Here is a 22947-nt window from a genome sequence, read left to right as displayed (position 1 = left end):
CATAGAGAATTTGTTGTTGTTTTGCTTCTTAGGGCCACACTTGTGGCATATGGAAGTTCCCAGGTTAGGGGTTGAATTGGAGCTGCAGCTGTGGGCCTACACCACAGCCACAGTGATGCAGGATCTAAGCCATGTCTTGACCTACACCCCAACAATGCCAGATCCTTAACCTGCTGAGTGAGGCCAGGGATCAAACCTGCATCCTAATGGATACTAGTTGGGTTCCTTACTGCTGAGCCACAACAGGAACTCCCTAGGTAGTACTGTTGATAGAAGCACAAATATAACTACCACTATGTGAAAACAGTTAGCTTTAATCATCTTTTTTTCTTTTAGTGATGAAGCATTTTAACTTTTGCCTAGACCACCCAAGAAGAGAGAGATTTTCTCTTTTGGCTACATATACAGTTAATCAAAAATACTTTCTGTGATTTATTTTCTATGTAATTACAACACAAATCCCAGAGAAACCAAAAGACATATATTTTTTGAAGGAGGAATGGACCATCACACTGACTGAAACCCAGGCAGTCGGCTTCAAAGTCCATGCTCACCACATAGGATGCTGATGTGTGAAAGCTTCCTGTCTCTTCCCCACCCCCTTCATGGGCAAGGCCAACCTCCCTCTTCCAGCAGGGCTCCCTATGGGGCACAGCACCTGCCCTTTCATGCTGCAAGGCCCAGGAAAGCCCTATCTCCTGCCCCAGACTCAGGGCCTAAGTTCAAAATGCCATGTGTCCTGGGCTCGATTTATTTCTAACATCTATAGAAAGACTTTTCAACAATCGCTACACGTATTTTAATTTCTGAAGCATTTTATTTTGCATTTCTGTATGCCACAGTAGAAGGTGAGCCTCTCTTCTGTGACTCAATCTGTCATGGAAGCCCAGTTCTTTATGCATTCAAATATACAAACAAAATGAACAGTAATTCATACTTATATGGTATTTCCTGATCTCTCCAACCTTTCCTATAAGATTAAAGAATCTATTTTTTTAAATATATGTATTAGGGTAAAAATTAAAATATTTTTTGTCTGAAAAAATTAGAAAAAAATTCCTACTGGAAATATGTTATTGAGCAGAGAGCATGATCAAAATACACCAGCAGCACCAGAAAAGATTCTGATTGTTTTAAAGAGAAAGAAATAGGCCTTTAAAAAAATGTTCTAATTTATACTTTCAAAGTTCATTTATTTGTGATTTCAATATCCTTTTAGGGAGAGTAGGGCCTAGGCTAAGTGACTCATCTGAAGTCAGGAACTGGATGATGACGTCAGGGGAGGAAGCTGGCCTTTTCCACCACATATATATATTCCTATCACTCAATTAAAATTTCATCTCTTACCAGCTGAAGTTTCTTCAGTAATACTGCCAGTTTTATACGAAGATTATTCAGTTTATCTTCAGTAGTTTTTCTCTTTTCTTCACATTGTACCAGAGATACTTCATTAACTACTCCTCTTCTGTTTGCATCATAGATAATAGACTGCATTTTTCTCTTTAGCTTTTTCTCATATTGGGCCATGTAAACATCCTGGATCTGAGAATTTTAAAAAAATGTTTTAATGTATTTTTAAAATATTACCCCCCCAATATCAGAAGGCAATTTCATATTCCAATTCTGCACACCTATACCAAGTGTTAACTCTAAATGCATGCACTATGCTGATCTAAATTTAAGATAGGTTGATCTGTTAAGGAACTAACAATCTGATGGAAAAGGAAGGGAGAGGAGAAAAAATGTACAATAGTCCAGTGATTATAATGTAAGGAGGAACACCAAGGTCAGCTCAGAGACCCTTACTTTGAAATGAAGAAGAAACCTAGTCATGGTTGAATTTTTTCTCCCACCAGATTATTCAAGGCACAAAGGGGAGAGGTGACCACACTCCAAAGCACCAGAAACTCATAGGCAATGACAGAGTGGCCAGCCACTTGGGGCCTCCTTGGCAGATGATGTGTTATTTATAACACAAGTCCATAGCATCTGAAAAGCACAGAAGTACAGTAAGAGGAATTCCTGGTCTGTCATTCTCTCTGGTAAAGAGTACGGTTATACACTAACATATATGACCTTTGCTAATTCAACAGTCTTGGTGACTTTCCAAGAGCTCATGTTGTGCCTGAGGCACTCACAGAGTAGAAAGAAGTAACAGAGAGGCCAAATGCTTCAATTTCGAAATGACATTAATTGCCAGCATCAACATTTCAAGAAGGCCAGAGGATATTCTGAGAAAAGAGAAACAGGGAAAACCCTATTCTGATAAACATTTGAATGTTTCTGTGATAAGATTGCTGTGTTTAATATGCTCGGTTGCCAGGAGATTGTAAGGCATTCTCCCTTGTCTTCTGATTCTACTCTGTGCCCCTTCATCCTCCTCCACACTCACTAGTACATGCAGGCCCTTCCCCAACACTGTCCACAGCATCCCCTTTAAGCACTTGTTGATCTCATAAATTTCTCCTTTTTCTATAAAATTCTTTAAACAAACAGACAAAATTCCCTATCTATACTGAATTCTGTTCATAGACATTCACTAACTACTTCCTAAATTTAAGGCACTGAAAATTATTATGGGTAATGCAAAGATATATAAGGTTTAGTCTTGGCCATCAAGAAGCTTCTAGTCTACAGAATGAGATAATACAAGTATATAAATAATATATCTAAAAATAATAATAGTAATAATAATAATATATCTTACAGGAGAAATGTATGTGCTTCAGGTAAGGCACAGGTATTATCAGAGTTGAGAAGAGGGTGTGGAGTCTCCAATAAAGTCCTGACCTAAGGTATCTGAGTTGGCTTGACATCAGTAATTACACAGTAATTATATATTACCTCCAGTTATACACTTTTTATGTGCTATTAAATGAGAGGAATATTTGGGGGTGGGGACTCAAATACCACTCCACAGTGACAAACACTGGCCACATATGTGTGCATTTACATAGATATACACATTCACACACATACATCATGAAATCTATTAAAGGTGAGACTTAATTGTGGAATCTGTAGATTGCCATAAAAACAAATCTTAGATTTTTTTAGAGACTTACACTGCCTGGATGCTTGGAATTAGACTCTGAAATCCTTGACCCAACTTTGACTCTTACCTTATTTCCTGTGTTCTAGACCTCCCTCATTCTTCCAGGTATTCACCAAGTTCATTTCTGCCACAGGCCCTTCACCCTTGCTGCTTTCTCTGTTCAGTAAATTCAGCTCCAGGGCTACACGACAAGGCTCACTCTTGGCCTTAATCTGTTAAAATGTGGCTCAGATATTCCTTGCTCTCTGTTTCTGAAATAGCCTCCCCCATGCCCAGCACACCATCACTGTCTATCCTCTGGCCCTGTACAATTATTTTATGGCACATCACATTATATATTTATTGATTTACATGCTTAATATACTACATTACGGTTTATTTAAGTGTTTCTTATCAGTCTTTCCCTCTGGAATGTAACTTTGATGTAAAAAAAAATCCTGGTTTTGTTCACCTCTGTATTTCCAATGCCTGTCTCATAGAACTAAAGAGCGGAGAGTTAGGACAGCAGGTGTTCAGCATTCACAGCACGGGGATTTCAAACATGTGGGCCCATCCTGCCTTGAATGCAGGCTGCCTTCTGAGGTCTTGGAGGGGAATCCATTTTTCAACATCCTCAATTCAACCTATGGGAAGCTGACGGCTTACAACTAAGGCATCAGCTTCCTATCAGCTGTACAACCACTGCCTCCAGGAAGCTTCACAGATGCTTCCTGTGGAGGCTTCAGTCAAACCCAGGAGGTGAGATTTCCCAGGGCCTGAAGGTGGAGCAGGGTAAATAATGCAACCCAGCTGGAATAATGAGGACAGAGTCAAAGACAGTTCAATGTTACCAGTCAATTATAGTTCTTAGTTTTCAGAACTTTAGAATTTTATAGCTTTTGCCATCTTAAACAATAGCCAGGGAACAACAATAAAAAAACAACACCAATAATAAAATAAACCAAAACAAATAAAATTTAAAAATAAATATAAAATATGAAGAACAACACTATTTGGAAAAACAATCATACTATTCATCAGCAGTAAAAAGAAACACACAAATGATATACTTAATGGCTCTGAAGGGCATCACATCGAGTGAATAAAGCCAATCATAAAGTGATACCTACTGTATGATTCCATTTCCATAATATTCCTCAAATGACAAAATTATAGAGATGGAGAACAGATTAGTGGTTGTCAGGGGTCAGAGGTGCTTGTGTGTAGAGTGTGATGATAAAGGGTAACACAGGGAGATCTTTGTGATAATGGGAGTTCATGTCCTGATTGTGGGGGTGGTTATAAAAATCCACACATATGGTAAAATGAGACACATACTTTATCAATTTCGATTTTCTGGGTTTGATATTGTACCACGATTATAAAATAACGTAAGACAAAAGCATTGGGGAAAACTGGGTGAAGGGTACTTGGGACCACTCTACTATTCTGTAATTTGCTGTGTATCTACAATTGATATTTTCAAGTTCAAAAGACAGCACTGTTAACACAGTATGACATTAAGAATGTCTATATAGCACACTACATTCAAAACCATATTTCTCTCAAAGTTCACTATTTTGGAACCAGCAAACTGTATTTCCTTCAAACGCTACCAGCCAGTTTAGCCAATTTCCTGATTTACGCTCCTCCCTTTCTCAGGCTAACATCTCCAGGAGGTTTCTATAAAAGGTAGCAATTTTGACAACTTTTAGAGCTCAATGTAAAAGGACTTCTGGTTGCTTTAACATTTTAATTAAGTTGAGTAGAGAACTGTTAACATGATGAGAGGCTTAGTTCTGCTGGTTAAACCTACTCTTGTAGAGGTATTTGTGGCAGATCAAAATGGAATTCTTCCAAATCCCATTAATTCAGAATGGAATTAGGATTTGAAAGAAAGGATATTCAACTGAGATTTTAATTTTCTGTTTTGAATTTTAAAAGTCAGAGCTCTAGCAGCTCTGGAGCTCTAGAATCCTAACAGGTCTACATAAGGTAAGACAGGCATAAAAGATCTATAAATTTTGAACCCCACTTACAAAAATATGCGTGTGTTTATCTGGACAGATACCAGAGCAGAAACAATCAACTTTGACTCAATGCACAATAGTAAGGTCAAGGTGCATTCAAAGGTACTTTTTGATGCCACTAGGATACAGAGTTGGAGAAGAGAGGATTGCTAATTTCAAGGATCTATAGTCTAGTTGGGGAGAAAATAAAATACAAGAAACTACTATAATACCAGGCATAGAATTTAATGAATGCTGAAACAGAGTTTTAAGGTTCTCTCCAGAACACAGAGGTCAAGATTAGTTTCATATGGAGAGACTGGGGTAGGCATGATGTAGAAGGTAGCACTGACCAGACTCTCGAAAGAGTGGGCAGGATCACAAGAGGCCAACCGTAGACTGGAGACAAGTATTCTGGGGGGGACAGCATGAGGAAAGGCTCAGAGACAGGCCGTCTAGTGGGTTAGAGCAACTCCATTTTGGTTGGAGCAAGGGGCAGGGGGGAAGATAGTGGTTCAGGTTGGGTTGCACAGGACCATCAGTGCTGTCACGAATCATCTGTTACTCTACTAGTTATGAAAACTGCTCATATGAGATCACTTACATGTGGAATCAAATAAAAATGACAGAACTTACAAAACAGAAGTAGATTCAATGATTTTGAAACCAAACTTATGTTTACCAAAGGGGAAATGTGTGTGATAGAGTGGGATAAATTAGGGAACTGGGATTGATATATATACACTACTATATATAAAATAGATGGGTAACAAGGACCTACTGTATAGCACAGGGAACTTTACTCAATACTGTTTAATAACCTATATGGGAAAAGAATCTGAAAAGGAATGGATGTAGGTATATGTATAACTGATTTACTTCACTATGTGCCTGAAATTAACACAACTTTGTAAGTCAACTATAATAAATTAAAAAAAAAAAAAAACAAAACACTGCTGATGTCATCAGGGTGAGGTGACCAAAGAAGTCTGTGACTTATCAAGGGTCTTGCTGTGCTTTGATGTGGTTCTCTTTATTAAAAGTACACACCTTAAAGCAAGATGCCTAGGGTTGTCCTCTACATGGATTTTAGGAAATGATTTTGTTTTTATAACCATCCACTTAAAGCTACCCATCATTAATAATGTCCTCAAGACCAGTTTCATGTGAGGGAAATCATGATTCCAAGTGTTCTATATTTTGCTTGCAACATCTCAGTTTCAACAGGAATTCATGGTCTCCTGACCATTTATCATGTTTTGATTCTTGGAATCCCACTTGCCCTGATCATTAAGAGGATTTTACTCATCATCTAAGCTAACACCTTGAGTTCACACTTATTTAGTCTGGCCTCTAAGACCCAACAATTTGGCTCTAATATTGAGTGCAGACCTGAAAAAATATTATTTAGAAACAGATACAAAGGAAACATATAAGCTTGGATATACTGATATATGATGACAAACTAATTCTTAGCAAACTTTTAAGTTTTATAGCGTAAATATTTAAATCAGAGCCCCCTAACCAGTAGATAAAAACTGCTGAAATATCCAAGAATCTTACTGATAATTTGTCAAGGTGGCTAGCTACACAGACTTTGAGTTGGAGCAATTCCTGCTGGGACATTAAACAACTTGCCTACCACAGCCCTCCCGCCACTACCCACCCCCAGCACACACAACATATTTTGCTCTCAGCAACCGCCCATATACATCTCATCATGTAATGTCGAGGTCCCTAGTAAGCAAACAATAATTCTTTTATATCAATAGGCTGAAAAGTTGGCATATATCTACTACGAGTAATAGCTGCAAACTCTACCCCAAGGATGAAGTATCATAGTCTGTATAAGAATGAGATGGAAGGAGTAGTGTAGTGAAAAGAGCTTTGGAATGGGACAAATCTGGGTTCCTTTTTTTTTTTTTTTTTTTTTTTTTTTTTTGGCTTTTAAGGGCTGCACTTGCAGCATATGGAAGTTCTAGGCTAGGAGTCAAATCAGAGCTACAGTTGCCAACCTATGCCACAGCGACAGCAACACAGGATCTGAGCTGAGTCTACAACCACAGTTCTGGGCAACGCTGGATCCCCAACCCACTGAGTGAGGCCAAGGATCAAACCTGCATCCTCATGAATACTAGTTGGATTCATTTCCACTGTGCCACAACGGGAACTCCCAAATCTGGGTTCTAATCCTGACCTGCTACTTACATGCACCATGATATTGGAATCTCTCTGATTCTCCATTTCCTCATTACGAACATGGAGAGAGTGGCACCCACTTCCCAAAGTTGTTGTGAGGGTTAAATGAAGTAACATATACAAAAGGCCTAGTTTAGTGCCTAGCTCTAGTGGCCCTTGACCAATCACAATTTCACATTCATTGATGGAAGTAATACTAGTGCTAGAATAGATTCAAAAATATGTTTGGGAAAAAGCTGTATTCTAATTAGGAAATGTTGGTAAGTCTTCAAGCTGAAAATGATCAATTACTGCTTTTTCATTAAAACGTACTCACAAAATAAAATTCACTTTGCAGTTGAACAATGATGAGAAAATGGGGACTCAAATATTCCTTCATTTACAGTTGCTTATCACAGGCCAGTAGCCACTCAGGCAGAAACATCAGAAGCAACCATATCAACAAGGGTGTTACATTTAGGCACAACATAATATTCAAATACTTGTGGCTTTTCTAAGAAGAAATCTAGTTCAGGTTCTAATTTTCATTTCAAATTTGCTTAGGTATATGCTTTTGGAAACTTAATTCCAATTCTATTTCATTTATAAAACATGAATATTCAACTACACTCACTCCATTCCCTACAAAAGAGATGAGGCAGTGCCTCTCCTTACAGTTGCACTTTGTACAACTCCAGGGGGCATTATTTGCCTCCCAGTCTTTACAGAATTGCATATTATTATGACGGTTTCCCAGAAAATGGCTGTAAGCATAAGACCTTGGAAAAAGATGCTCATATATGTGCTAGTGATGGAGCTGGTGCACCTGTTTGAGCAAACACAGGTAAAGCGTCAGTGAAGATCTATCACCCCAATATTGATCCTGGGGCCATGAAGAGTTCCAGATTGTTGTGGCCTCTATAAAGTATCTGGGAACCTGAGTGACTGTCCTGGCTCCAATGCCAATTCCCAGTGTTAGCTTGGCCAAGTTCACATCTTGGAGTCTCAGGTCCCTTGAGTGTGAATTAAGGAAGTTGAGGGCATATGATTTTTTGAGATATTTCTTAGTGGAATTGAAGGACTCTATGGATTCTTACCGTCCCCCTCCCCTGGAAATCTCTAAGAACTAGATATACAGTATTATAAGAAAACTGTAAAAAAAAAAAAAGAAAAAAAAATCTCGGCATTCCTGTGGTGGCACAGTGGAAGCAAATCCAACTAGGAACCATGAGATTGTGGGTTCGATCCCTAGCCTCCTCAGTGAGTTAAGGATCTGGCGTTGCCGTGAGCTGTGGTGTAGGTAGTAGACGCAGCTTGGATCTGATGTTGCTGTGGCTCTGGCATAGGCTGGCAGTAACAGCTCTGATTAGACTCCTAGCCTGGGAACCTCCACATGCCTCTGGTGCAGCTCTAAAAAGACAAGAAGACAAAAAGACCAAAAAACAAAAAACAAATAACTCTATTCAGAGAAAGAGAAAGGTTGTAATGAAATACACCAAGAAATACCAGTGATCCTGAAATGATTTAGACTCTAATTTCTTAAAATTCCTTTCATTTTATTAGCATTACTTATTTTTATAGCTACTTATAAAATATAAAAATTACAACTTAAAAAACTATTGACTGAATTTTAAAAAAAGGATTATCAAATTGTCCAAAATAACTAATCTACAAATGATTTCTAATTTAGTACAGTATCTCAAAGATTCACTGAATTTATTTCTTAAAGACTCAGAAAATCATGTTTCCTGTTCAAAATACAGTCCTACTCCAAATGTTTCATAAGCTTTCTGGTTTGGAAACATTTGCATCTTTAAAATTCAAAAAGATATTGCTTTGTGACATCTGATATGCTACACATTAATCTAAGTCTTGATAAGTGAATGCAAATTTGATTTCCTTTCAGACCTAACATTTGGAAATGTATATCATTTCTCTTTTGGAATACAGGATCATTTAGAATATAAATGACTACATTGAAAGGAAGCTTACCTGGTTGAAACACATTTTCAGCTTTTTGTTTGTTTTCTCTGGGCATTGCTCCAGCTGTTTTTGTAAATGATAATAGAACAGGATATTAACTTTTAGGGAATGAACTGTTGACAGCAGAGTTATAACACACAAGTATCTAGTATAGAAAAGGATCAAAGCCTATAATTGGCGAACATTGGTACTGTGGGTCTTTTAAGTCTGGATCTAATTAAATTAATTGCTGCAGTATACCTCACTTTGTTCCAAAAAAAAATATTAAGGTGGCTTACATAATACAACATGGTTTACAAAATTTGCAGATGAAAAGGAAAATCAACGTGAAGGTAAAGTAAATGATAGATAACAAATAAAGCAGTTGGAGTCTGGATATCTTGGATGGGAATGCCACAGAAATAGATGGGAGTCTCTGGCATGTGGAATGGTATTCAAACTCAGAGACTAGTTGGGGTTGCCCAGAAACAACATTTAATAGAGAGAAGAAAGTGGTCCAGGAACAAGCCCTTAGACACACCAACATTTAGAAACCAACAGAGAAGGAATTGCCAGCACAGAGGATGAGAGGGAAGGAGGCAGGAAAATAAGAAGTGTGTTGTCATGGAAGCTACATGAAGAAAGTGCTTCAAGAGAAAAAAGTGGTCAACTGGGCTGAAGGCCTCCAAGAAGTCAGCTAAGAAGAGTGATTACTGCATTTATCAGCATAGCAGTCCCTGGTGGCCTGACATGACAGTCTCAGGAAGCAGTGGACTCAGAAGCCCCACAGGAGAGAATGAGCTGAGAGTAGATGGTAAAGAAACAGAAACAATGATGCAGGACCTCATCCAGGATCAGATGAAGGCATATGGCACCTCTGTCAAATTAATCACTTGGTGCTCTTTTCATGGATACCCTTTCATGTGTATCCATTCTTTCTGCAAACAACACCGAGCCTTGGGAGGAGAAGGAGCCCACCACTCTCCTGTCCCCTCTGGCCCTCCCCAGCCCCATGAGTCTCATTTCACTTACTAACTCAGCCTGCTGTGACTCAGCTTGGGGACTGCCCACTCTGAGCCAGTCCAAGGCTCACCCTGGATACACTAGGAGGACCAACTACTCTATCTGTACAATCATCCCAGAGTCTATTTAAACCTTGGCAATGCTGGTTCTCAGTACAGCTTTAATTCTGAGTCCTCTACCTGACAGAAAGAGCCCCATTTTCATTCACTTAAGCCAATCTAGGTCCTCTTTTAGAGGTGGTGCCTCTTTGGCACCACTTTACATTTCTGTTCACTGAAGATTAAATTCAGGCTCTTCTGTCAATCCCCCCAGCCCCCCACTGCCACCACCTTTTTTCTTAGGGAAAAAAAAAAAAAAAAGCCAGCTTACCTCAGAATTCCCTATAAGTTCCTCCAGAGATGTGTGGCCTAATTCTGATGGTACCTGATACTCAGGAAAAAAATACAGAAGAATCTCCCTAGGAACAATAAGCACAGCAGAGATGGGACTAGACAAGGAAAAGAGATGCAGCACTCACCTGTCAGAACTGGCTCTGTCTACTGGGTTTTGCTGAATATCTTGGGAAAGATGAAAGTTCTCTCCTCCCAAATAGTTTAATTTTATCACTAGCATCAAAGTGTTCTTCTAAAGTAACTGACTGGGGAGAGGGAGGTGGCTATGGCTATAAAAGGGCAACAAAAGGCATATGTGTGGTGATGGAACTCTTCTGTCTCTTAACTGTGTCGAGGCCAACATCCCAACTGTCTTACTGTTCTATAGTCTTGCAAGATGCTACCATTGAGAGAAACTGGGTAAAGGGTACAGGGTATATCTATCTGTATTATTTCATAACAACACGTGAATCTACACTTACTTTACAATAAAAAAGTTTCTTCAAGCAAGCAAGCAAGCATGAGCTCACAGTGCCTGTACAGAATCCAAGCAGTCCAAGATAATCCTGCGCCTACTTGAATGTTTTCCTTGGCAGAGAATGAACTTGGTATCGCAAAATTCCCGGAGAAAAAGAGGCTGACTACAGGCTTACAGACTTTTTTCCTAAGAAAACCAAAGAACTTAATTCTCCAGAGTAATTCTTTTATCAGAGCCTCTGGGACTACTTTTAGAAATCATCCATGGACCCTGGTTTTTCCAAACCGTGATGGTCACTGTTTTGACAGGTGCTTCATTTTATCAAAAGGCAGTAGCACTCCACCCTTTTAGTGTGATGGCTTTTCTAGTATTAACCACCCAGATGACACATATTTCACTCCTTGGAGAATATGAAATTTAGAAATTTACAGCTACCACATCTTAAAAGTGTACAGAGTGTTTTTATGTTGAAGTGTTCCAAGGACTTTGTGTTTATTACCTGAGGGATTTACAAAATTTTTCAATTATAAAATAACAAGGCACACAGAAGATAAAACAGCTGTCTTATATAATTTCCATTCCTAGTATTTAAAATATATTATTTGTGGAAATATTCATTTGTAATTTTAAGGAGATTCAATCTGAAAAGTTAAAAATCCTCAGCATTTCACGACATCAAATTTAACACGCCTCAGAATTATTTGCCTGGCTGGTAAGAAGATTAGTGGGGAGGGGGCAGAATGAGAAAGGGCTTCTGGGCATTTGAGATGAGCATAAACCAGATGGCACAGAAAATAGCTTCAACCAGAGTCCCTGGGAAAGGGGGCCTGGAGTCAGGTTTATAGCGGGTTTGGTGGGGCAGAAGTGGTGAGAGGTTTTCCACACCAACCAGTCTTCTCTCTCCCTAAGTCCAGCTTCCTTTCCTCTAGTACAGGATTGAAGCCTCAGCTGAATAGTGAACCTTTTCATGGTGGGTATAAATTCTTTGGGGGTTAGATTTAGAGCTAATCAGCAACCTTCCAAGGTGGTACTTCTAGAAAAACAAACACTGTCACTTATATCTAGAATCTAATATATGGCACAAATGAACCTTTCCACAGAAAAGAACCTTTCCACAGAAAAGAAACTCATGGACTTGGAGAACAGACTTGTGGTTGCCAAGGGGGAAGGGGAGGGAGTGGGATGGACTGGGAATCTGGGGTTAACAGATGCAAACTTCTGGCATTTGGAATAGATAAGCAATGAGATCCTGCACTGGGAACTACATCTACTCGCTTGTGATGGAGCATGATGGAGGATAATGTGAGAAAAAGAATGTGTGTGTGTGTGTGTGTGTGTGTGTGTGTGTGTGTGATTGGGTCCCTTTGCTGTACAGTAGAAAATTGACAGAACTGTAAACCAACTATAATGGAAAAAATAAAAATCATTATTAAAAAGACAAATATTCAGAGGTAGTGGCATTTGGTGGGGGAGTGGGAGAGGATAAGGGGCAGGTTGGGGAGAAACCTGAATTAGTTCTGAGTTAGTTCTGAATTGTCCTTAGTCTGTGAAATCTCTGCATCAAAATTTATACCAGGAGTTCCCATCATGGCTCAGCAGTTAGCAAACCTGACTAGGATCCATGAGGATGCGGGTTCGATCCCTGTCCTCGTTCAGTGGGTTAAAGATAAGGCATTGCTGTGAGCTGTGGTGTAGCTCGCAGACATGGCTAGGATCCCAAGTTGCTGAGGCTTTGGCACAGGCCAGAGGCTACAGTTCCAATTGGACTCCTAGCCTGGGAACCTCCATATGCCTCAAGTGCGGCTCTAAAAGACAAAAAAAAAAAAAAAGACTGAAATTTACACCAAACACCATAATAGTCTAAATAATGTCTCACATGCATGTACTGTTATTTCTAAAGATAGAGAGAAAGATAGGGAGATAGAGATGGGGGAGAGAGAGAGATTAAAGTAAAACACTTTATGTAAATGTTTTACTAGAATCACAGTAGTTTTTGTCCTGTTTACATTTTTGTATTTTCTCAATATACTCAAGCTCATTAATTCCACAGACATTCCCTGGACACCTACTAAAATAGCCCTTATCTAGTGGCACCTTACAGAGCCTGGCATCATGCCCCTATGCTAAGGACCCACACATTCTTATTACACTGAATTCAGCCTAGTCAGGAATGACGACAAGGAAGTTAACATTCTAATACAGTGCAACAGAAACTGGAATGAGGATGCAGTACAGAGAGGAGGTGCTCTAACTCAGATTTGGGAAGCCCCAAAAAGAAGAGCAGGAATTAGCTCGCTGTGGCGGACAGAGGGGTGCAGCCTGTAAAGAAAGCATTCTGGGCCAACTGCACTATATGTTGGACAGCTGGGTGTTTTCAGACAGGATTGGGCCCCCTGGTCAGGTGCTTGAAATATGCTAAGTGCTGCTATAGATTTTATATACACAACTTCATTTTGAAGGAGTGATTGAGGAGTTTTTCCTATTTTGAGCCTCTGTGGTTTCCTAATTATTAAGGACACTTATCTCTACCTCTATCTGTACTCTTTCTTTGTCCCTGTCCCTCAAGGACCCCAATATGAGCTTTGTTCTCCAAATTGCTTCTGTTAAACAGCTCTTCCCTTGGGGTTTGGTCCCACAAGCCTGACTACAGAGGAAGACAAATCATCCAGCTCCTAGAGTTGCCAAGAACAAGCACATAGGAAAACTGTTAGATACGACTGAAATAACTGTAAGGTACCCCAAATTATAAATGTAGGGTTTGAATGTAGATGTTTAAAAACACTTTAAAAACCCCTTCATCTACTGTCTTGAGTCCCTTTCTTTGACGATGTGGTTCAATGGTATCTTCTTCCATTCCCAAGGGTATATCTTATCAAACTTCTCTCTGCCTTCAAACTTTGATTGATCCTCTCATCCACAGAAAGTCCTGCACGGAGATGTGCTAGGAGGTGCTCAACGCAAAACTGCAGGAATAAACTAGTGTCGGTTTACTAGTATCCAGGTGGACACTGTGCATTTTGGGAGGACTCATGAGCCAAGTGCTACCATTTCAAGGGGAGTGTCTCTTCCCACTAAGAACACCCCTTCTCCCCTTGGAGCAATGACTCACAGTTCTACCACCAAACTTGAGAATACAATCAGGAATTTGTCTTTATTAACATTATCTCTCTTTTTGTGAATTCAAAAACTGAGTATCCTAAAGATCTTCCAGACCAACTGTCTTCATGAGGGACTATAATAGGTTTTTGGCTATGACGCTCATTTCAGTTGACTTTCTATAGAAACTACATAGAAAGTTTGAGTCGGAAATTTTTGTAGAGTTCAATGAGTTGAGCTATAACCCTAAATTCACTCTGTCTCTATGTATGACAGCCAAGCTTTGAACAGTTCCACTGAAAGGCCATTTCCTTTTCAGACCATGGTCCTACCCTTTGTCAACAAATTTTTCCTTAAGAAAAATTTTTGTGCATCAACACAACTCTGCTCTTTCTAGACAGAAGCAGAGATACACAGAGGTACCTTGTCCATCCTGCTATTCATTTTATTTTATTTCATTTTATGTTTTAATTTTAATTTTAATTTTTTTTTTGTCTTTTTAGGGCCATACCCACAGCATATGCAAGTTCAGCTAGGGTCGAATCAGAGCTGCAGCTGCTGGCCTGCACCACAGTCACAGCAATGTCAGATTTGCAACCTACACCACAGTTCACAGCAACACCAGATCCTTTAACCCACCAAGCAGGGCCAGGGATAGAACCTGTATCCTCATGGTTACTAGTTGGGTTTATTACCACAGAGACACAAAAGGAATTCTGCTATTCTTTTTAAAGAGTAATCTAGTTAATAAGCTTGATCTTGGCTAAGGATAAGAGCAAGCCTCCCATTTGAGGGAGATCGGCATTCATTTCCTCAACCCAGTGAAAGGCTAGGATAAGGCAGAAATGTCATGGCTCCACTTCCTAAAGCCAGGAATCAGGTCTGGTTTTCGACAGACCTCGAATGCTAATTATTTTTAAAATTTTGTGGTCTTTTCTGTTGCTCTGTAGCTGGCAGCAACCTGTAAAAAGTGACTTTCTTTTTAAAACTTATTTTTGGTATTTTTAAAATTTAAGATAATATAAAGTATGTTTGAGCTTTTGTAGAGTCAAAAATAAATGAAGTCTGCCTTACTATCAAGTTTACATACACACAATAAAATAAAACAAAGCATTACAGGTTAGCATTTATAAGTAAGGACTATGAGACCAGATAACCAAGATTCAAATCCCAGCTCTACCACTTATCATGCTGGGCAAATGACTTAACCTCTACATACCTCAATTTTCTCATCTGTAAAATGGGGATAATAAAAGTATCTATTTATAGGGTTGTTGTAAGGTTTAAGTGAGTTAACACATGAAGTAGCACAGGCCCAGCACATATTAAATACACAATAAATATTTTTGTTATTGTTGTGGTTGAAAGTGATTTGAGATTTGATACCACTTCAATATGTAGGACCATTTGATAAAATTTAACCATCTGACAGATCTCAGTTTAGCTTATTTACCTCTGACTTACCTACATCACTCAATTACAACCCATTATTCAAAAATAACATTTCAATATTATTCACTGCTTTTTAAATTAATCCCTTTCAATTTAAGCAAAAGTATTCTTTGAAAATCTACTAATACATGATAGACACAGTGAGGAAAATTCAATCTGTTTTCAAAGAAGTTACTATATCTAAGGATTAAAAAAATTAATACACATGAAACAAAAAAATTGCAAGATAGGAAAATGATAACCTGAGCATAATCAGGGGATAAAAATGGACAAAGGAAAGTACTATTTTTTATTAATTTATTCCACTAACATGAGCCTAATGGAGGAGGCCCACTTAGTAGCATAGGAAGGAATAAGGATGATGCCACGTCCAAAGTGAATGACGTGGAAGGAACACTCCACATACTTCAAAGGCCTTAAGTTCCCTCTTATGTTGTGACAAGCAGGTCAAATCTGGTGAACAACCGTGAGTGGAAAGAACATGGTGCCTTCCATACTGCACACAGCCAGCCACATCTTTATGCCTGGAGGAACTTAAAGCCTAGTTAACATGAGGAAAAATACGTGGAGCAGGTAACAGAATAGTGTGGTACAGGAAAAAAAAAAAATAACAAAGAAGACAAGAAATCTCTTTACACTGGTGAAATATGAGAAAACCTTCTACACAATGCTAAAGGCAAAAGAGAAAACTGGTGAATGAGGAGCTCGTTTTGTTCCAGTTAAAGTCTTGTGTACAATTCTTTTTCCACTGAATATTTTTATAAAACAATCACCAAAAAAATTCAAGCTGGTACAGAAAGGAGCTTATTTATTAATTCATTTAGCTTTCAGAGTGTTCCGGTGATAATAGTATGATGATTGCAACTAAAGATTCTACATGTTCATTAGGGAGATAGTTTCTGGGAAATTGTAATTTTCTACTGCTGCCTAATTATAGAAGTGGATGCACGTTAAAGTCTTAGTATACTCAATCAGATTATCTCCTTTTTGATCACATGTAACACATTACAATTAATAGTAATGATACACTTAGATGCAGAACAAAAATTAGCCAAGTAAAAAATAATAAAGAAAATGATACTGTACAGTAGTAAATCCAAACTCTGCTGCAAGACAACCGAGCAAATATCTCTAGGTCTCACAGTGCAGGGAGTAGCAAAGGGTGTGTGTATATTACAAAATGTGTGTGTGAATATGTGTATGTACACTAGTATGTGTGTGCATGTGTATATACAAATACCATAATTAAGAGCATGAGACTCCAAATCAGGGAGTCTGGGCTTAAACCCAGACCTGTTCCTAGTAGCTGTGTACTTGTTTTTATGACTTTCAGTGTTACTTAGTTTCTCTAAACTTTTTTGTTTATTACTATTTAAAAGCACTGGGAACTATGTCTAGTCACTTATGATGGAGCATGATAATGTGAGAAAAAAAATGTATACATGTATGTGTAACTGGGTCACCATGCTGTACAGTAGGAAAAAAAATGTATTGGGGAAATAACAATAAAACAATTTTTTTAAAAAAGTTTAAAATAATACCAGCCTTGTAAAGTTGTGGACGTAAAGATCTAATGTATACAAATCACTTGGATGAATGCCAAAAATGTACTAATGACTCATAAATGACAACTATTATTATCAAGAAGGCCTGGTTCACTAGATGCAATGTCCCAATTGTTGAACATGTGATCATACCATACATTTTTTAATAATATGCACATATTTATTCTGATATATACAGGCATATTCATATGTAATTTATTACATGCCACTGTGTCTTAGGGGCCAACTGACATGCCTGAATCTTAGAACTAGCTACCCAATTTCAAACATGATAATCTTACATATTATTTCTAGGCAAATGCTGACAGAAGGTAAGAACATGGTTACAGAATCCCATTTAGGCACTATACCGTAGGCTGTGGCAGTATGAGACTGACATCCATCCAGACCACTGGATGAATGGCCATTTTCAGCCTTGTAATATCTGTACAACCCTGAGGTCTGGCTTGCTTCTGTCCCATTCCCAGGCTAGTGCAAGCTTGCCGAGCCAGGCACTGTGCAGATGCGGTGGTCAGAAATTAGTGTCCAGGAATGCAGCACTCTGGTTTCATTTCTTGGTCGACAACTTGCCTCTGGATCCCCAGTGTCATTAATGAAAATTTGTCCTGATGTGAAGTCCAAGGTGGATCCACCTATATGTAACAAGATCTTTCTCCTTTTTCCTGGGACAGGGAAGGTATTAGGAGTGTGTTCCCAAAGGTTAGTAGGTCGGGCCTCCATGCCCAGATAAGCACAGCTCCACATTCCTGGATGCTGTCACAGAAACTTCCATAACTTTCTATAAAAGTTCCCAGGGCAACTGCAGAATGGAATTCATGTCTTACAGTAATTTGCAGGTCCCTAGACTCCAGTCTGTGCCTGAATAGGGGCCATATCTCCCTATACATATGCTCCCCACCTCTATCTTTCTCTCTCTTCCTTCCTGATTTTATTCTTTGACTACTCCCTTCTTCAGAAAGATTCTGTCAATCTCTGGTCAGAAAGTCAAAATAACTGTCCTAAGGGAAAATACTGTTCCAGCTAGAACATGTTGTATATCTTCCACTGTGAAAGCCTCTTCCCTCTTCCTCTGTGAAGCCCAACCAAGCCAAGTGGCTGTGCTAGTTTGGTAAGTGTTACTGCTCCTGCACACACACACACCCACACACACCCATGGAACCTATTTCAGAGCACTCGTCTATATATTAACTTCTTTGACTTGACTACAAGCTCTCTCCTATCATCTCATCGATCCCCACTTAGAAAAATTCTGAAGCTTGGACTTTACCCCCTCCCTGTCCCTAGACTGAGATCTAGATATTTCCAGACTGGGATCTAGATATTTCAATTCCTCATTAACCATGCCCACGAATGTTAGGACTCTACACTGAACCAAAAAGTAATACTCAGTTTCTCTCTAATAAATTCAGAATCTAAAGCTACAAAAAGAGACTTTTAGAAAGCCATAATGTCATGAAGCAGAAAAATAAAAAATAAAAAAAAAAAAAAAAAGGAAGGGGGGAAGGAGGGAAGGGAGAAATTCTCTAAGAATTCTTTTTTTTTTTTTTACTTTTTGGGCTGCACCTGTGGCATATGGAAGTTCCCAGGCTAGGGATCAAATGAGAGCTACAGCTGCCAGCCTACACTACAGCCACAGCAACGCCAGATCCTTAACCCACTGAGCGAGGCCAGGGATCGAAACCACATCTTCATGGATCCTAGTCGAGTTCATTAACCACTGAGCCACAAAGGGAACTCCCTGTAAGAATTCTTTTTTTCCCCCTTTATCATAATGACCCTCATCCATTTGTGTTTTTTTAAATTGAAGTATAACTGATTTACAATGTTGTATTAATTTCTGCTATACAGCAAAATGATTCAGGTATGTGTGTGTGTGTGTGTGTATTTTTACACATTCTATTCCATTATGATTTATCATAGGACACTGAACATAGTCCTCTGTGCTATACAGTAGGACTTTGTTATTTAACCCTTCCACGTATAAGAGCTTACATCTGCTAATCCTGACATCCCACTCCACCCCTCCCTTAATCCCCTCCTATTTGTTTTTAAAAACCCTTTGTGTGCTCTTATCTTCTATCTTTACAAATTCTGATTTTTTTATTATGTTGGAGAGAGGACTAACATCTACCATATTACCGACCATGTAACATCAGAGCAGTTATTGACAATAGTTCTATTTCAAAAGACAAGACAAGTAACCCATGGTATATCTAAATCAGTGCAGTTAGGAGACAAGTCATAAAGTCATTCTAGTGAATTTTCTCAATAATATTACCACTCAATAGGGGGAAATAATATCAGGAGTTATCACTGCTTAGAGAAGTCAACAAAACATGTGGAAATATGTTGGCAATATCTTTACCTTAAATTAGATGTCAGTTTTCTTACTGTTTCCTTGACAGATGCTCTTTGAGAAGATTCTGTCAGTGAAGAAGCAACTTTACAACCACCACTCACAGAAACTCTGGCTTTGTTTCCAGAACTTGGATTTAAATCCTCCACTGGCATGCTGGGAGAAAACAAGCTGAGTTTTATAATTTCTAAGTAAAAATCACATTAGATACTAATAAATTCAGAAACATGAATACGTGACAAATGAGAGGTTAATACACAACAAATGAAAGCAAGGACTTAAATGTAATGCTGGAAATTATCATTTATGTAGCTGTGTAAAATTAATTCTCAGTTATAAGAATTATTATTTATTCCTGATAATTCTTGTTTCAAGGTTTTTGGGTAGCCATCAAGAAGAATTTTTTTTTTCTTTTTTGGCCACCCAGCTGCATATAAGTTCCTCTGCAGCTGTGGCAATGCCAGATCCTTAGCCCACTGTCCTAGGCCAGTATTGGAACCTGTGTCCCAGAGCTCCAGAGATGCCACTGATCCCACTGTGCCACAGCAGGAATCCCAACAGTAATTTATTTTTAGCAACAGTAGTCACATATCATTAGTCTCTTATTTGCTGAAAGAGGCTTTTAAATTCAAGTTATATTTTCAGATTGGGGGAAGGAAGGTACAGAAATAAAGCAAAGTCAGCTGAAAGAAATATTTAGTCAAGATCTGGTGGAAGAAGAGTGTTCTAGGCAAAGTGTAATCCTGGAGTAGAAGCAAGGTAGGGCTGTTCAGAGAAGATGAGAAGGTTAGGGCTGTTGGAGTGGAATGCACAGTAAGAAGACAGAGAGAGGAGGTGAGAGGCATTGGCCATGGGGCAGGGACTGAAGTTTATTTTAAGCAGACCAGGTGCTACCATTGGAGGGTTTCTTACATGGAAGTGAGATGATGTGACATACATTTTAAAAGGATAACTGCAACATAGAGAATAACTTGCAAAGAGGAAGTATAGTGTACAGTATGTTATTAAGACCTCAAGCTTTCAGTATCGTGGGAACAAAAATGGTCAATGTGAGAGACATAGCTGGGTAGACAGGTAGGGGTCAGATCACACAGGGTCTTGTATGCCAAGTAAAAAGGAGATTTTTGTAATCCCTTCATGCTAATGTCCATGAATTAAGACCACAGCTTTAGAATTTCCTATGTTTGTAGTGTATGAGCCTTTTTAAAAACTGGATAATAGTTTATATCAAATGGAATGTGCTTCTACTGTCAACAGTTCTTTGGTATTAATTATACTGTCTAACTTCAGCTGATACTTTATTTAAGATGAAGAACATTATAACTAATGCTTAATTGTCTGTTAAAGAACACTCACACAATGTCTGAAGCCTATTCATTATAACCTCTTTTCTGCTGAAATTTTATTAAAGAAGTCTTTTAAATTTTTTTTTAACCATTTTGGGAATGCTAGAAATTCATGCTGGTATTGGGGGTGGAGGATAAAATGCACTGTATCAGAGCAGAGAGATTCTTCTCTGAGACTCTGTTTCTTCTATCAAGTAACAGTACCTTCCTCCTAAAGCTGTGCTAATTATTAAACATGATATATACAGAACTTAGCTCAATGCCTACTATTAGCAAGTGCTCAGTAGAGAGTACCTAATTATTGTTATTATAATCATCTTTATCATTACTATCACTACTAATGAATTTTATAAGATTCTTCCATTAAGACTGCTTTAACTGGATTATAGTTCCAACATTCATATTGTAGTTATATTTCAAAGATTGCTTAAAAAATACAAGTTCATAAAAATCTAAGAGTGATGTATGAACTCATATTCAAACACACATACACACACACATGTGCCCACACACACACAAAACATGTTTTAGTTTTTGGATGGATTTTAAATTTCAACTCAAATTTCAATAAATAGGTTGAAGCACTGGCCACAAAACAAACCAGCAACAGCATTGGGGAAAATTACATCATTTATTCAACTGACAAATATTACAGAATGCCAACTCTGAGAAAGGTACTGTTCTGGACACCAAGGACATAGAGGTGAGCAAGACAGCCCCTGCTCTTGTGGAGTGAGTTAGCTTCCAGTGAAAATACAGAAAATAAGAATGCTAGAATGTAAAATATTAAAAGAAATAGATGATTGATAAGGTACTTTAAAATAGTAATAAGGACTCTGAAAAAAACAGAACTCGATGACATGATTTGCTAATTAATGTGCCTTGTCAGAAGAAGGCCAACTATTTTAGATGAAGTGTTCAGGGATGGCCTGTCAGAGGCTCAGTGTTACGAAGAAGGAAAGACACCATCCTTCATGAAGCTTATGTGTACGCAGTGGGAAGACAGATACTCAGAAGACAATCCCACCTGACCATCAGGGAGGAGTTACTCATATTGTGCAAAGGAACATGGGTCATATTTAACAAATAACTATGGAAGTTGAATAAACCATGATTAAATTTGATCCCTGCAACAAGTAGCTCTGTGAACACCTGAGTTTGCCCAGGGGAATCAATCAAAGCCCCCAAAGGAGATAACACTTGAACTCAGCCATGAATGAAAGTGTCACAGACAAGGGCACAAGAGGGCACGCAAGCCCAGGAAGCCATGTGGACAAAGAGATGTGATAAAACAGAACTGTAAGTAATTTCAAAGCTCTGGAAAGCAAAGTGAGGGCTAAGTAGAGAGGCAGGAGCAAAGAGGGCTTGGGACACGCTAAGGAGTTTGTATCTTGTCTTAAAAGCAGTGGGGCTATGAAAGGCTTTTGGGTAGAAGAATGAGGTGATGGGGTTTGAGGGTAAGAATGAGTACTCAGTCAGCAAGTGCAGGAAAATAACAACTCCTACTTCCTGTTTTTGGTTTTTCCCTGGTATTTAATTAAATTTTCTCCTCTGCAAAAAAAGCATGGGTCTTGGATTCAATGACACTGGGTCTGACTACCTGGAAAGCAGTTTAGACAGATTTGGAGCAAAGTGAGGATAAGAATTTGCTTCCTTGAAAACATTTTTTTTTTTTAATGCTATTGAATATCCAAAATATTCAGCTGATTTTATTTAAAAGTGACAAAAGTCAAGAAAACCCTAGGAGTTCCTGTCATGGCTCAGCAGAAACAAATCAGACTAGCATCCAGCAGGACACAGGCTTGATCCCTGGCCTTGCTCACTGGGTTAAGGGTCTGGCGTTGCTGTGAGCTGTGGTGTAGGTCTCAGACACAGATCAGATCCTATGTGGCTGTGGCTGTGGCATAGGCCAGCAGCTACAACTCCGATTTGACCCCTGGCCTGGCCTGGGAACTTCCATATGCCTCAGGTGTGGCCCTAAAAAGACCAAAAAAGAAAAAGGAAAAAAAAAAAAAAAAAGAAAATCCTAGCATGCAATGATTATTACAGTTACATATACATGTATGACAAAAAGATA

The 22947-nt window shown here is 38.7% G+C and overlaps 1 protein-coding gene across 23 annotated transcripts in view; it reads right to left on the bottom strand.

Annotated features, from left to right (window-relative positions):
* Positions 1-22947, bottom strand: part of MORC1 (MORC family CW-type zinc finger 1) — a 353564-nt gene that overhangs the window by 2374 nt on the left and 328243 nt on the right. For all 23 annotated transcript variants that reach the window (XM_084991381.1, XM_084991382.1, XM_084991383.1 and 20 more), the window contains 4 exons: positions 19534-19680; positions 10576-10663; positions 9214-9267; positions 1348-1542 (listed from right to left, as the gene is read on the bottom strand). In XM_084991381.1, coding sequence (XP_084847507.1) covers positions 1348-1542; positions 9214-9267; positions 10576-10663; positions 19534-19680 — 484 coding nt within the window. The remainder of the gene's footprint in view (positions 1-1347; positions 1543-9213; positions 9268-10575; positions 10664-19533; positions 19681-22947) is intronic.

This window comes from Sus scrofa, chromosome 13 (assembly GCF_054392235.1).
Source record: "Sus scrofa isolate SSC_HxYL_T2T_F1_AM1 chromosome 13, Sscrofa_HxYL_maternal_Yorkshire_Landrace_v2.0, whole genome shotgun sequence".
Taxonomy (NCBI): domain Eukaryota; kingdom Metazoa; phylum Chordata; class Mammalia; order Artiodactyla; family Suidae; genus Sus; species Sus scrofa.
The sequence above is the reverse complement of the archived record's forward strand: the minus strand, read 5'-3'. Positions and strand labels throughout refer to the sequence as shown.